The 14306-nt window shown below is 40.6% G+C and overlaps 1 protein-coding gene across 1 annotated transcript in view; it reads right to left on the bottom strand.

The window, feature by feature from the left end:
* Positions 1–14306, bottom strand: part of rad51d (RAD51 paralog D) — a 17799-nt gene extending 3493 nt beyond the window's left edge. Inside the window, exons 1-9 of the mRNA XM_046411766.1 lie at positions 13908–14306; positions 13766–13827; positions 10422–10540; positions 4319–4400; positions 3992–4126; positions 3818–3913; positions 3584–3674; positions 1465–1535; positions 738–905 (exon numbers count right to left, since the gene is read on the bottom strand). Coding sequence (XP_046267722.1) covers positions 738–905; positions 1465–1535; positions 3584–3674; positions 3818–3913; positions 3992–4126; positions 4319–4400; positions 10422–10540; positions 13766–13827; positions 13908–13989 — 906 coding nt within the window. The 5' untranslated portion in view covers positions 13990–14306. The remainder of the gene's footprint in view (positions 1–737; positions 906–1464; positions 1536–3583; positions 3675–3817; positions 3914–3991; positions 4127–4318; positions 4401–10421; positions 10541–13765; positions 13828–13907) is intronic.

The following is a 14306-nucleotide window of genomic DNA, read 5'->3' as shown; positions in this document are numbered from 1 at the left end:
TTAAATGAGGTCCTGTCATTTTTAAAGCAAAAATGTCAAACATTTTCTGGTCCCAGCTTTCTTAAATGTTATGGATTCGCTGCCTTTGTTCATCATTTGTGACAGTAAATGAAAGAGTCTTTGGGTTTTTGACTGTTGGTTGGACATTATATAGACTAAACTATTTATTGTGAAAATACTTGACAGACTAATCGATAATGAAATGTAACGATAAAAGACTGAGATCCACTTGGTGAGCAGTATTAGGCCCTGTCGCCGGCGTTAGGTGATGTCACAGCTCCAAACAGCAGCCAGAGACGACAGGAAATAACAACTTCTCTCACAAGAAAACTACCAGAGGATTTGAGCGTTTTACAGTGGACAGGGTCCGGCTCAACTGGAGTGCTCACGCATGGTTTTGCATTTTGCCACATGTCGTAGATGGACAAGTGGCTGTGCATGACACTAGAACAGCCCAGTGTCCTGGAGCCAGCTCAGCAGAATGAGACTGTCGTCTGTCACAGCCTGTCTTTGTGAGTTCCACTGATATGACTGGTGAACGTTTCTCAGAAAAATCTTGCTGCAAGCCACTTTTAAGTGGAAATGCAGAGTTTCTTTATCTAACCAAACTTGTAAAAGGGGGCAAACGCAACATCAAAGTCTCCCATCTTAACAAGACGTTTTGACATTTGCCTCTCAACGAAACCTCTTTTACAGAATCAATACTGGCCTGTGCGAGTCAGTGCTGCCCACAGTACCTGTCTGGAAGACTTGATGAGCGTGGCGGAGCGCAGACTGGACCGGCTGACGGCCACGGCCTTCTCTACTCGCTCCAGCAGGACTCTGGTTCTGGGGATGTGACTCCACGACACGCCGAGGCCGGGCTGCACCTCCCCGCTGTCGCTCCTTGTAACATGGTTTGTAACCTGCAGGCCCAGACACCATCATGTTTAGTTTTTTAAATATTTTTCCACACCAATTCTTCATTCTGTTTTATGGCTTAGTATAGCACACAGAGATAATGAAAGCTTTGACAGAGGGGGAAGAAAAAAATACAAGTAGGACAATCAGATCCACTTCAGCTCCACTTTTAATCTAATGGGACCATCAAACAGCCTATCAAATTATCTCACTTCAAATAACTTGATGATTTGAGGTGAAAGCAAATTATCTTTGGTACATGCTTTTTAATGTGATTAGTTCACATTTTACATAATCAGAACCTCCAGTCACACAGTTGATCTAACAAACAAATTTTTTGTTTTACACCTTCAATTGCCCGAGATAACAAACCTTTTGGTGTTTTTATTGTCTTGGTTTTGTTTTCTTATCAAAATAAGGATGAAAAAACTTGTTTAGTTTTCACTTCAGGTCTCGAGGCAGTAACAAGAGGAAGCGTGAAAGGGTTTACAGAGAGTTTAGACTGACACTGCTGACGCATCTTGCATTCAGAGTAGAATACGTCAAGGACTGTGTCATGCTTACCAAAGCAGCTACATTGAAGTCCTTTGCCATCGTCTTAAGAACTCCTGCCACTTGTATCATCAAGGACATGCCTGGAGGCACAGGAAGTTGTAGAGGTTTGTTCGTGTATAGAATACTCCCAGTGTCTTTCAGTGGTACTTTCTAAGCAATTCAAGAGCAGTAACTCAGGCTCCAGTATTAACGTTGTGATATTTACAGTCTTTAATATTCTTATGATTGACTTATGTTGCCTATAGCTACTTTGACAGCAGGGCTCAAGGGATAGCAGCTTTAGTCAGCCAATGACTTTGAAAACAAGAGACGGATTATCATGAAATTTGGTACAAACAGTCATTCATATTCACAACATGAATTTTAATAACTTCGGCGGCATCTTAAAGTCCCTAAAAACCTATGCTATCAATCGTCTTATCAAATGTCTTTTCTGCATTGGGGGTTTTGTCCTTGCTCTTCTCACAGGTGTGAAGTGGGCAGAGCAAAAAGAAAACCTGTGCGGTTTGCTGATGTTGCCAGCGCTGTCAGTCTTGACTCTGATCAAAGCACAGAGACGAGGTTCATCTCAGCAGTTTGAGTGTTAAACTTTCAATAAATAAAAATACTTTTGCCCAAACTTTGACTTTGATGGTTGCTTATTTAGTCAACATTATAGAGAAATGTGAAACAAAGTTTTCAGGGGCTTCAGCTCTTTGCCGAACAGAATCATCAGGTGAGAATTTCAGTTTGTCCAATACTTCGCTTCATGACCAAATGCCTGCAAAATTACTGACAATCCCATCAGCCTCAGTGCTGATTAACAAATATAAGCAAGCTATCACGCTAAACTAAGGTTCTACCTTTATTTACCCCAAAGTCAAGCTTGTTCTAGTGTGTACACTGACTGTTCCTTAACTGTATCACTTTGCTTTGAAGCAGGATGTAGTATGGACGTGATCGGCAGCATCTGTACCCTCAGTATGATTCAGCCACACAGAGTTCTCTGCTCAGGTTGTATCTTCAAGGAATTTTTGTGATCCCAGATGGCCACTGTGTGCTCAGAATGCTAAAATGTTAGTCCAGACTGAAACCAACAGTTACAGCCTCTGCTCCAGCTTGCCATAAGTACTTCAGCGGCACAGTATGTGGAAACATATGTTGGTGTTGAGATATACTGGTGTTTAACTACAATATTTAAACATGAAGTAATGATATCACGTTAATAGTACATCCAGAACCGATGTTACACACCTTGTGGCTCTTTAGTTTATGTGGTTTATTCCCAGATGAACATTTTATCGTTCCGGGCAGACAGCCGGTATCTGTGGGATCATTTCTGAAGATGTAACTCGATAGTGCATCAATCAAGAGCTTTGACTCGTCTTCTGAGGTTCGTTTCAGAAAAGTGACTGAATGTGAACAAGTCAACCAAATATGGCCTAAAGAATTCCCATTTTTTGACATTACTAATTCCTCTGTAATGTAAATACTTCATGTCAGTATTCACTGATTGCAAAATCATCTTCTGAACTGAGCTAATTCTTTTGATCTTCAACAAGCAGTTTGGAGAAACAGCCCAAAGTGCCAATGTTACACTGTTATACTGAATGTTCTTAGCCATTTAGTTTCATTTGTTATTTGTGGGTTGTTCTATTTGACCAGACTTGCTCGGCGTAGAGAAAAATCAAAGAGCCTGAAGGGAAATGAACTGTAACTTTCTCAAAGGTTGAGGTTGGTCAGGTGTTCATTTGTTTCTGAGTAAATGAGACCACATGGACTGATAATGTTTACCTAAAGTTCTAAAGTGTCTATAGCTTTTAACAAAACACTTTTTATTAATTAATGAATCCTGCTGTAATGAGCGTTTGGTCAGATGAGTTTTGGAACTTTTTATAAACCAATTCTTAGCAAGGAAGTTCTCTTTGAATTAAGGGTGGGGTTTAAGTTTCTGTGTTATTTTCACACTTTCTTATGACTGGAACTAACTTAGGTGTCACACTTCCAAAACATGTGTGTGTTTGTGTGTGGGGGTGGGGGGCCTGTTGTGAGATTTATTTCCAGACAGGCATTTGGCGTTTACAGGCTCGGGTGTAAACACAGCCTCAGGTATGATGGACTATGATGGACTAGCAGAAAGAGATATCACCTTCATTTTGTTTGCCTCCCAGTAGAGGAGCGATAACGGCTGACACCGAGTCCACGATCACTGCCTTGACAGAGCCACCGCCAACAGACGCCTTAATACAAAATGTGACAAAATTAGATTGCTGAAAATTTCATCTGTCTTTCTAAAAGGCTCCCCTGGTACAGCAGGACTGCCTGTACATTTTAAGTAAGAGAAACAAACAAAAAAAAAAAACGCAAAAATCTGCAAACCCACCTGCTGAAGCCTGCCACTGCGGAGACCATACAGACAGTCAAGTAAAGAAAAGATGTCGAACAAACGGAAGATATGGATTCTCTGAAGAGCTTCCATCTGCAAAATGACAGTTTGTTTGGTTTTATATTACACATCGCGCAATGTTTATTCAAAACGCAATTGCTGTCAACTCACCTGCTCTTCCGTATTACTTGTTTCGGCTTGTAGCATCTGAAGCAAGCGTCTGGCTGTCAGCCCTCCTGTCGTATCGATAAATATTACACTCTGCTTCAAATGGTGAGAAATTTGCACTGCGACACCAAAGCACACCTAGAAGACATGACAAGCGTGCAGGGAATATTTAAAGACAGCTCGGATAATTTGTTTTAGCTAAACGGTAAAGTATTATTTCAGCCAGTATGCAATTTTTTATTTTATCAGAGAAGAGGGTATTCTGAAAAAGGAGGGAATGTATGTGACTGGAATGATCAGCCCTGGAGAGGGAAGGCAGGAAATGCTCACCTGAGATTTGCCACTTCCTGGGCCTCCTGACAGCTCTGTTATCTCTCCAGTATACAAGCCTGAATCCAGCAGTTTATCTAAGCTGCAAGGAACAAGGTACAATTCATTACTCACAACTGCCAACCCATGTAATAAACTATTAAGTCCAAGTACATCCGTGGAGCCAACAAACACTGCAGCAGAGTAAACATAATACAAACAGAGCCTGCATAAGGTTCCTAAGATCTTTGGCCAGTTCCTAATTTCATTCACTGTTTGATTAATTCTTACTGAGCTCAGTCACTGCTTGTGTTTTTCAAATTAAATCTATCAAAATATTTGGTTTATACTTGCTTTTCTGTGCTCTTACTGCTGTAATGAAGTGAACAATGTAAGGCAAAAGGCCAAATTTACCACCACAAGTCTCCTGTCTGCAGTTTTAAAAGGATGACTGTGCTGCAGTAAGATGCACCAAACAGACATTTTGAAGCATTTTTGCAGCTGAGGTCTTAGTAAGTTTTGTCAGCTAACTTGTATAATGATAATTGCGAGCTATCATTGACAATCAAGTCAAATGAAATCCGATTTGGGTCCATGTTGGAGGAATTTGTTGGCTCCAGCTGTTCTTTAATTTCTCAGTGTTTCAGCATGTGACTGCCAAAGGTCTTTCTCCCTCCCCGTAGGCCAGCATCCTATACAGAAATTAACATTGAAATTACTCACAGGTGACCACCAAATTCACCCCCTTTGTTATTTATCAGCAGTGACTTGTCAATTCAACAACAGGCTTTCCAACATATATTCATCCATCCAAAACATATGGGCATGTGGGACACGCAACACAACCAAACAGACAAATCCACAACATCAGATATTTGAACTGAGGGGGGATTTTAAGCGGAAGGCTAAGGCTAGGTTAACAGCATATATTCCGCATTCAGCACAATGTCTGAATCATGGCATCACAGTGTTGAACAAAAGAGATAAAACTAACAAGCTCATCCTCCAACAACACTGACGAGTAACATTAGCTGGGTTCATCGCTAATTTGTGTCCCCTAGAAACAAGTGTGTGTGTGTGTTGTTTGTCTGTGCTGCTTGCTGTAGTTGGCTGTGTTATGTTTATTTTTGTTGTGTGCATATGCAGCGCATGTTATTTGCTTGTGTTTCGTCCGGTTGCTTGTGTTTTCTTATGCTGCAGTGCGCTGACGGTCACAAGGCCCCGTTCTAGCAGCTGAATTAAACATCTGAAACGTTGCCTTAAGAAGAAAAGCCTTGAACTGTTGTAGGAAGATTCTCAGTTGGGTACTTTAACCATCTTTATTCACAGGGATATACAGAGTGCAGGAGGGTCTTTCCTTAAGATTTCAGACCTTGTCAGTCTTGTTACGGCTTCTTTGTTCTTTGGCTAAATCTTCAGTCAGGTCGTTTACAGGTGACCTTTTCCACCTCAGTTCCACATCTCTTTTTATGTGTTCACACTACAAGAAACTTAAGCAGTAAATCACCAGAGGCCCAATAATTTCCTACCAAGCTGACTGAAGTGTGGATGAGGTTAAAAGTAGGTCATGGGTTCTCAGTCAGCTGTCAACAGTTAGTAACATTCCTACGCTACCTTAAACGCAGAAATCAGAAATCAGTTTCTGAACAACAGTTCTGCAGACCCGAGTGCAAAATGAATGTCAGGTTTGTTCACTTTGAGATTTGGGTTATTTTTGGATCAATTTAGCACCATTTTGTTTCCAGTTGCAGAACTAAAGTATTATGAATTTTCTCTGAATGTCATTTGCTGATCTTCATAGTGTGTTGGTCTGGGCCTGAGCTGGATATCAAACCTGAATTACTTTTTTAGTGCTAATCCAAATGCCTACAGCACAGAGCACCAACAGAGCACACAGTGACACTTTGACTCCTGTGCTTCTAGTCATACTTGTTGTATTATTGGATAATTTAGTTACACTATTTCCTACACTATTGTCATTTTGCAATATTTTATTTTGGAACAAGTTCTCATGCTGTATAATAATTACCAGCCATTATGCATGAGAAAATTTGATTTGTTCGTTCGTTTTTTGCTCGAACGCAGGTGTTTGCATTGGCACCAGCTCCAGAGGAACGAGTGCTGTTGCTTGTTGTAAAGACTTTAACCATCTGTTCTCTGAGCAAATGTTTTGATTTGTCTGTGCTGAAGCTCAGACCTGTGATCTGTGCAGTTTGCGGAATCTCATCATCTTTGCCTGCACGCACGATGACGGATGTGACAGCGACGCAGTTAAATCTACATAGTCAAGGTCCTCCAGCTTGAAGGTTAAGCATCACTGGAAGCGTGCGGTCGGTTGATAGTGACTCTCATCACCCATGGCATGGCTGTGAAGAGGGGCATTGGTGGGGATGGACATACTTGCACTATTCCTGCCTTCTCTGACGATGTTGCAGAGAGATGTTGCTCTGCTGTGTTCTCGTCGGGGCTCAGAAGGATGGAAGTGATTGTCCTTGAAAAGCCACAGACTCAGAATTTCCCCACAGGCTGCGCTCATCAGTGAGATCAGAGTGGGTACAGGTCTGTGCCTGAGTGCATGATTGGAGTGGAGGCAATGAAGAAGCTCGGATTTTGCTGTTGAGTCTAGTTTTCATAAAAAGCTCTTCTAAAGAACATTTTTGATTCCTCCTACCCACCACAAAAAGTGGCCATTAAAGGTTATATGACTTTCTGAACATGAAAGTGAAGACTCGTTAGAGCAGCATGTTTTGGTGTCATGGACGGTTACACGTTAGTGCGTACTGAGTGAACGACGTGTGTGTTAGCATGACAGCCAGCGTCAGTGAATTTTTATTTATTTAAGTTACTTTATTAATCCCAAGCTGGGAAATTACTTCTCTGCATTTAACCCATCACTGATTGAAACACACACACATGCAACATGCAGTGAAACACACAGGAGCAGTGGGCTGCATCAAGTGCCCGGGGAGCATATTGGAGGGTTAAGTGCCTTGCTCAAGAGCACATCAGCTGGCTAATGGGGGGTGGGGAAATTATCACTGCACCACACTCAAATTTTTCCTGCGTGTCCGGTGGGGGAATCAAACCAGCAACCTTCCAATCACAAGTCGCTTCTTTACCCTCTAGACCACGGCTGCCCCCATGTCATATATTCCACCTTCGACACCATCTTACTTATGGGGGGTGGAATACGTGTGTCTGTCTGTCAGCTTCTGTTGAGATGAACACACTGAATTCCTCATGGCTCAAGGCTGTGACAAACAACAATCTTTTGTTTTAAGTGACGTTACGTGATGCACAAGCTGGTAAAAACTCTAAACTGTTACTAGCTGCCACCATCAACATCATTCACATCGGTATGAAAAAGCACCACAGCAGCAGGAAATCTGATAAAAGCTTGTTTACTTTCCGCTTGTCTTTGTTAACATTGTATGATAATCTGTGGATAAAAGTAAACGAATGCCATTCATTACACACTGTTAATAATTATACCACCTCTGTGTTTTATTACACAAGCTGTGATGAAGGTGGGTGAAACGCTAGCTGCATTTATGTACTTTTGTGCTGCCAAAGACAAATTCTTCATGACAGAGCTGTGCAATTTAAAAGGTATTTGAAATTATTTAAAGAATAAAGTTTCCACAACTTGCTTGGTTATTTTGTTTAGTTATAGTACAGTATATATTATATGTATTTCTTTGAGTTCTTTTGATTTCTGATTCTGATATTTAGACTCTGGACTCACTGTGCAAAACAACTGGAGGATGAGAAAACACGTTTAAAAGAGCAACAGACATTAAATGCGTTTAGCAGCAGACGTGACTGAAAACTGGAAAGAAGTCAGCTGCCTTCAGACTTCAGGTTGGAAAAGTCTTCACTGAGCATTGTGTAAATACTCAAACATTTGCATAATTTCATTCAGAATTTGTTGTCTCAGACAAACTGCTGTTCTAACGAGTCATGTTTTCCACATCCAGTTCACCGATTCTGACGCAGACCAGTCAGATCTTCTCTTCCGTCTATGCAGCTGATCGGCCGAGAAAAAGTGGTTTCACCCTCAGCACTAGCAGCAGATATCACTCTGCATATCTACAGATTACATTCCCGCAGAGCGTCGCCTCTACAGCATCCTTCACACACTACACACACTAAAGCTAATGCAGTTTGACACAACAGTCCGTCGATAAATCTTAGTTTAATGACATTTATTAAAATGGGCTTGGACATGATATCTGCTCTCAGGAGCTCATCATGACTCGGACAGTAATGTAACAGCAGGATTAGACTGTTGTAGTTGGTTAAAGTGGAGCTCATTTTAAACTACTTTGTTTAGGGTTGCAACCAATAATTCATTTCAGTGTGGATTAACCTGCTGATTCCATTGCTTGGTTTGTTAAAATTCAACAAACACCCAGAAAATGGCACTTTCTTAAAGTTTGTTTGCTGATACCAAAAGTGCAAAGTCAAGATTGTTGAGAAAATTATGAAAGTAATTTAAAGCTAAAGCAGCTAATCTTCACATTTGTGAAGGTGCAGATTTAGAGCCAGCAGAAAAATATTTTAAAAAGTCACTGGCAGATCCCACATTAACTGTGTACCCTGACTGAGAGGTATTTATGATGTACTGCCTGCTCCATTTGCATCAATGAGGACAGTAAATATTGTAAGAAATATAATAGTAGTATAATAGTAATAATAATAAATTAATCAATACAGCTCAATACAATTCAACAGCATCAAAAACTGCATTAGTTTTAGGTGTATCTAATAAATCGCCAATGAAATGTATTCATCTGTCTCGACATGAAGCACACACACACACACCACACTGGGTGTGCAAAGTGTGACACCATGGACAGCACAGAGCATCAGTTCATCTTCTCACCAGCAGAGCGCAGTCAGGACACACAAATCAAAACACCTTTTACTCACATGGCTGATTCACTTTCATATCACTAATCCAATGCTCTAACTAATTTATGAAAACCACTTAAAAAGAGCCACAGAGAGAAAGGAAAAAAAAAACACCTGTGGTCATTAATTATGCTGAAACAGTGAGTTTAACCGTAGCAACGGTACCATCTAATAAATTATGCCCGGATGGTCCATTTCACGGATTTGTCCTGAGCAGTCTGTGTCCTGGCTAAAGAATATTTCCCTTCTTAAAGTGGCAAATTTATCTGCTGCACTTTGGGCTGCGGCTGCATACAGATGACTGAATCTCGTGATGCCAGCACACATCTCTATATACCTTCCACAGCATGGCTGAGTCTCAGACAAATACAGCTGTATAAGTACTGCTGTAATGCAATGCCAGGATGCAGCAGAGGGAATTTTCGGATTCTTATGAGTCATTAAATTTTGATTTTCCAATGTACGGTAAAAACACTTTAAAGGACTCATCACTGACATTGGTTTTCTCAGAAGGCTGCATTCACAAGCCAAATGGAACAAGCAAAGCAGTCAACTTTAGCTGAAATGTAGCACACAGAGCTTTCTGAAACTATTCCCATTTCCCTGCTGTATTTTTACCTACAGCCACCATACTCAAGATACATATCCAACCTGCACAGGTCAATGCAAATTCAATTGTAACAACACTGAAAAGATTTTAGTTTGATAAAACGGATCGATGCAGAGGAATCTGGTTACAAAACATCTTCGGTAATGCACAATACTATTGATTTTACATGTTATCCCATGATTGTGGACTGGTCTGGTCTGCAAAGCTGGGATGCAAAAAGATGAATAAAAATATAATGAAACTGAGAAATATGACCTTTAAATTAAATTAAAATTTTTGTTAGTATCAACTATCCTGCCTTACATCTTTCTAATCACTCAAAATATCTCTTATACTACAACCAAACAAATCAAAGACTTCTATCTTCTATCTAATCTGAAATATCAGACCGTACGCTTCAACAAGCATCACTACAAAATCTCTTATGTGTCTTAACCTGAACATTGGAGAAATTTCTTAAAATTGAACATGCACACATCTGTCCTTAGGGATCCATATTTGATTTTGGATTCGAACCTCACTGAGCCCACCGTTAAATCCCGCCCCTGTCCTCCCAAAGACAAAACGTGTGCTCGGCCGTGTGTGCAGAACTGTCTTTACCTGGGATTTCCAGTGGAGATAATGGCTGTTGAGCTCAATAGTTCTTCATACAGATCAGCGCCTGACACGGGGAAAGCTGTGTGCTGGGCCAGCAGCACTCGACGGATGGCAAACAGAGCCTGAAATACATAAAATTGCAGTCTATGAGGCTCACACCACAGCAGCCTCGACATATGTACTCATCTACCTCGATCAGTGTTGACAGATTGGGAATTTTTCTGCCCAACTGAGCCATTGTGATTATAAGCCAAAGGCACAAGGTAAAGTTTTGGCTTGCTGTGATGTGAGTAGGAGGATTTATTTTAAAATCATGTCCAAACTGTCTGCTCTTTCCGTGCTCTCTGAGATCACTGATGGGTTAATATTTTATTACCGAAGCTACAGGCAGGTTTGCATTTAAATGGAACCAGCAGGTCACTTACATAAGTTCAAACAACACTTAAATCTAATGAGGTTAATTGTCATAATGGACATCCAAGCGTATTTCGAGCACGTAGGGCAGTACTTTATACGGACACTGGTATCACTCTGCGGTGCTTTTAGGTATACAACCACAACAGCTCAGGGAAGTGCTGGGATAACAATGGTTTTGTAATTGATTAGTTTAATCTTTTGTTTTCTATGATTACATGTCGGAATCTAAACATTTCTATCACACTTGCATCCGCTTTCTTTCTCTCTCTCCCTTCAACCTCTACACTCAGCTGCATACAGAATAATAGCTGTCTTCATCAATTCACACACGTTCACACACACACCCACACTCTCACGCAGATGAAACTGAACATCTTATCATGTCACATTAATGTGCAATATGTATCAGTTTATTTTCACGTCTACAGTCTCTGATTCCACACTCTTGTTTCCTTGATACTCAGCTCTTTACTGTTTAAGGTCAGTTTTATGTTGCACTGCACAACTGTGTTGTTCTTAAAAAAAAAAAAAAGAAAGTTTAAAAATGTCATCCCCATCAGAGATGAAGATCGTGGCTTCATGTCATGTTTTCCTGTCACCAGCCAAAAACCCAAACATTCGCAATTCAGGATGGGTATCAAGAACCTGATTGGTCAGTACCAAAACACTGGACAAGCTGTGCTGTGATCTCTTTTTATGCAACGTTAACTTACTTTAACGTAGCCAAAAAGCTATGCTATGCTAACTTTTTTTATTTATTAGGGACAGCAGTACAAAACATCTCCTCAGCCCATCCCTTGGCAGCAAAGAACAATAGTCGTTACCTTAGTGGGTTTTTGGTATTGAGCCATTCGGCCTGCATACTGATGCTGATAAAAGATCCTTTGAAGCCGAAGTTTTCCACATTAACTTAAAGTCAAGTGAAATAAAAATTAGGCTTGAAGTGTTTAAGTCACTTGGTACGTGCCAAAGCATTCTTTAACCACAAAATCCCACTCTTTTCTCCTTCTATAATAGACTGATGATAAGATGACTGATAATAAATTTGATAATAAATAAATTGACAGTTTGTGGACCACAGCAGCCATCAGGGACATATCATGGCTAATTTTCTTTTTAAATTGGAAACTTTGTCCTTTGCCTTGCGATCTGATAGAGCGTGGATGGTTTCACACTCCAACCTGCTGTGGTTCTTCACACACACACACACAACGGTTGACTTTAAGATGACCAGTCAAACATCCATGACAGAAATAGCATTTTCCAAAACACGGGGATATTCCTCTACATTTCAAATCTCTAAAGGAAATACAGAAATTTATGATAAATCCATAGGAGGCCCACTAGAGGTTTGCCGAGTCACATCAGAAAGAGTGCAAATGACAAAACTTTCCTTACAATAATGAATTTTTAATAAACATGGAACAACAGCCCACTGAATCTTACAACATGACATTATTACTGCATGAAAAACACAGTGTTCACTAATCAGGCTGGGATGTGATGCTTTACATGAAAATGCATCACAGGAGAAATAGATTAAATGTTTCAGAGTCCACCTTCCTGCAGAAGGAGCTCTTAGTGCTCTTAAGCAGGCTTCACACTCTGATTGTTCTCTTCTCATGGGCATAGAAGACTTCCTACCAGAGTTCACGTCCAAAAATTAGTTACGATATTTTAGTTAAGATTCAGATAAACGTGCTGGTGCAGATGACCTAGGATTGACCTCCTAGCTGCTGTATATGTGTGTGCTCGACAACGGCTCAAATCAACAGCATGAGGCTGATGGAGCAGAGGGATGCTTGGTATCAACTCAGGGGAAGCCTGCAGGCTAAACAAGCTGGGCGAACTGCTGCAGGAAGTGATGGACAAAAGGATGTTACGTGAAAACTTCCATTCATTCTCGGTCGAGTGAGAAGAAAATGTGCAGTGATAGGAGTACAGAGACAGTACAATAAATATGGCAGTTTACTAAACTTACTCTTGCAATTTCAGAGGTTTTAATCCCTTGGGGTTAGAAAATTACTTTTCTATATATGGCCAGACTGCATGCACAGAGACTCTGATGTGAAAGCTCTCACTCGCCTTTTACCAAAAAAGCCTGAGTTGACTTCCATACCCTGTCCACCCACACAAATATTCACTGAGGCATTTATCCAGAAGACCCTTCTGCGTCTCCTTCATGACTATTTGCTGTCTCAAAAAGTTGCTACTATATATGATTTTTAAAAAAGTAGTTTCCTAGTTGTCCACACAAAGTCAGAACTGAGTTAGGCAGCATTGCTTTCATGATCTCTGCTCTCTCTCTTCACGGTTCTCACAGCAAACTGATCTAAAACTGAAAGCTGGCCTCTCTTTGCGGGTTCAAACAAAACATTGTGACAATTTCTTTGTTTACCTGACGGCTAGAAACATTTCTACTGTCTACACCTTACGCTTCATGTACTACTACAATATTTATAAAATGTTACTATTTCCTATTACATCCATTTTACAGTATTTGATGTTAGTTATCTACTGTATGCACAGTAAACAATACAGTGTGATCGTAACAGAAAAATGTGATTTCTAACCTTAACTTGAACCTGAGCTGTGAAACAACTTTGTCTGGCTTTTTAACCAAACATGACCTGGTTTGCCATGGCTGTACAAAACAAGCCCTGTGAGAGATCTGCTAATATCAAGGCTAACTTTTTTTTCTCAACCAATTAACATAAACCACTTACACAAAGAGAATCTTATGCTGCGTGTGGGTTAAAGTTTATCAAAGATCAACGTGATGTTGGTCAGAGCCTAAACCTCCCGCTTTTCTCTGTTTATAGCAAGCAGGACATGTGGGTGTCTTCCTTTCCACTTCAATTCCTCCTAAAGCAGCAAAATCAAATTGAATTTGCTGAGCTGCATATTTAAGTGCTGTATGGTATAAATACCTTATAAGATACAGAGCATTTCTGAGCAAGTTCCTCAATGTCAGATGAGACCAGGTCCTCCACTGTGAAAGCAAGAAACCATGTTGTTATTTCTAGTCTGGTACTTAATTAAGATGAAGCGCCCTCACAAACACACACCAACCTGTTTTAATGTCCGCGGCACGCAGGTCGCGCACTAAATCCTCACCCAGTCCGGGACACATTCCTTCTCTCAGGACCACCATTGTTTTTGTATTGTTGATTGCAACTTTAAGTGGGGAAACTAGCTTACCGGTACCTTTACTGACGCCGCTAGCTAACCTACAGCTGATTTTAGCTTTAGCGGCTAATACATCGCTAACTTTTCAGCCTGTGCGTCCGCTGAAGACATTTTGAGTGACTTAAGGTTCCTTCTAACGTTAATGACGATTTTAAAAAACCTATCAGTGTTTACTTACGACAAACTAACTCTTCCGTAAAACTTTTTCGACTTGCTCCACTGACGCGGCAGCAGTACCACTGATATGTCACGCACTCGCCGCTATGTTGTTCATTATGCGAA

The sequence above is a fragment of the Scatophagus argus genome, chromosome 14, assembly GCF_020382885.2.
Source record: "Scatophagus argus isolate fScaArg1 chromosome 14, fScaArg1.pri, whole genome shotgun sequence".
In the NCBI taxonomy this organism is placed as follows: domain Eukaryota; kingdom Metazoa; phylum Chordata; class Actinopteri; family Scatophagidae; genus Scatophagus; species Scatophagus argus.
Note: the sequence above shows the minus strand (reverse complement) of the source record. Positions and strands in the feature narration are given on the sequence as shown.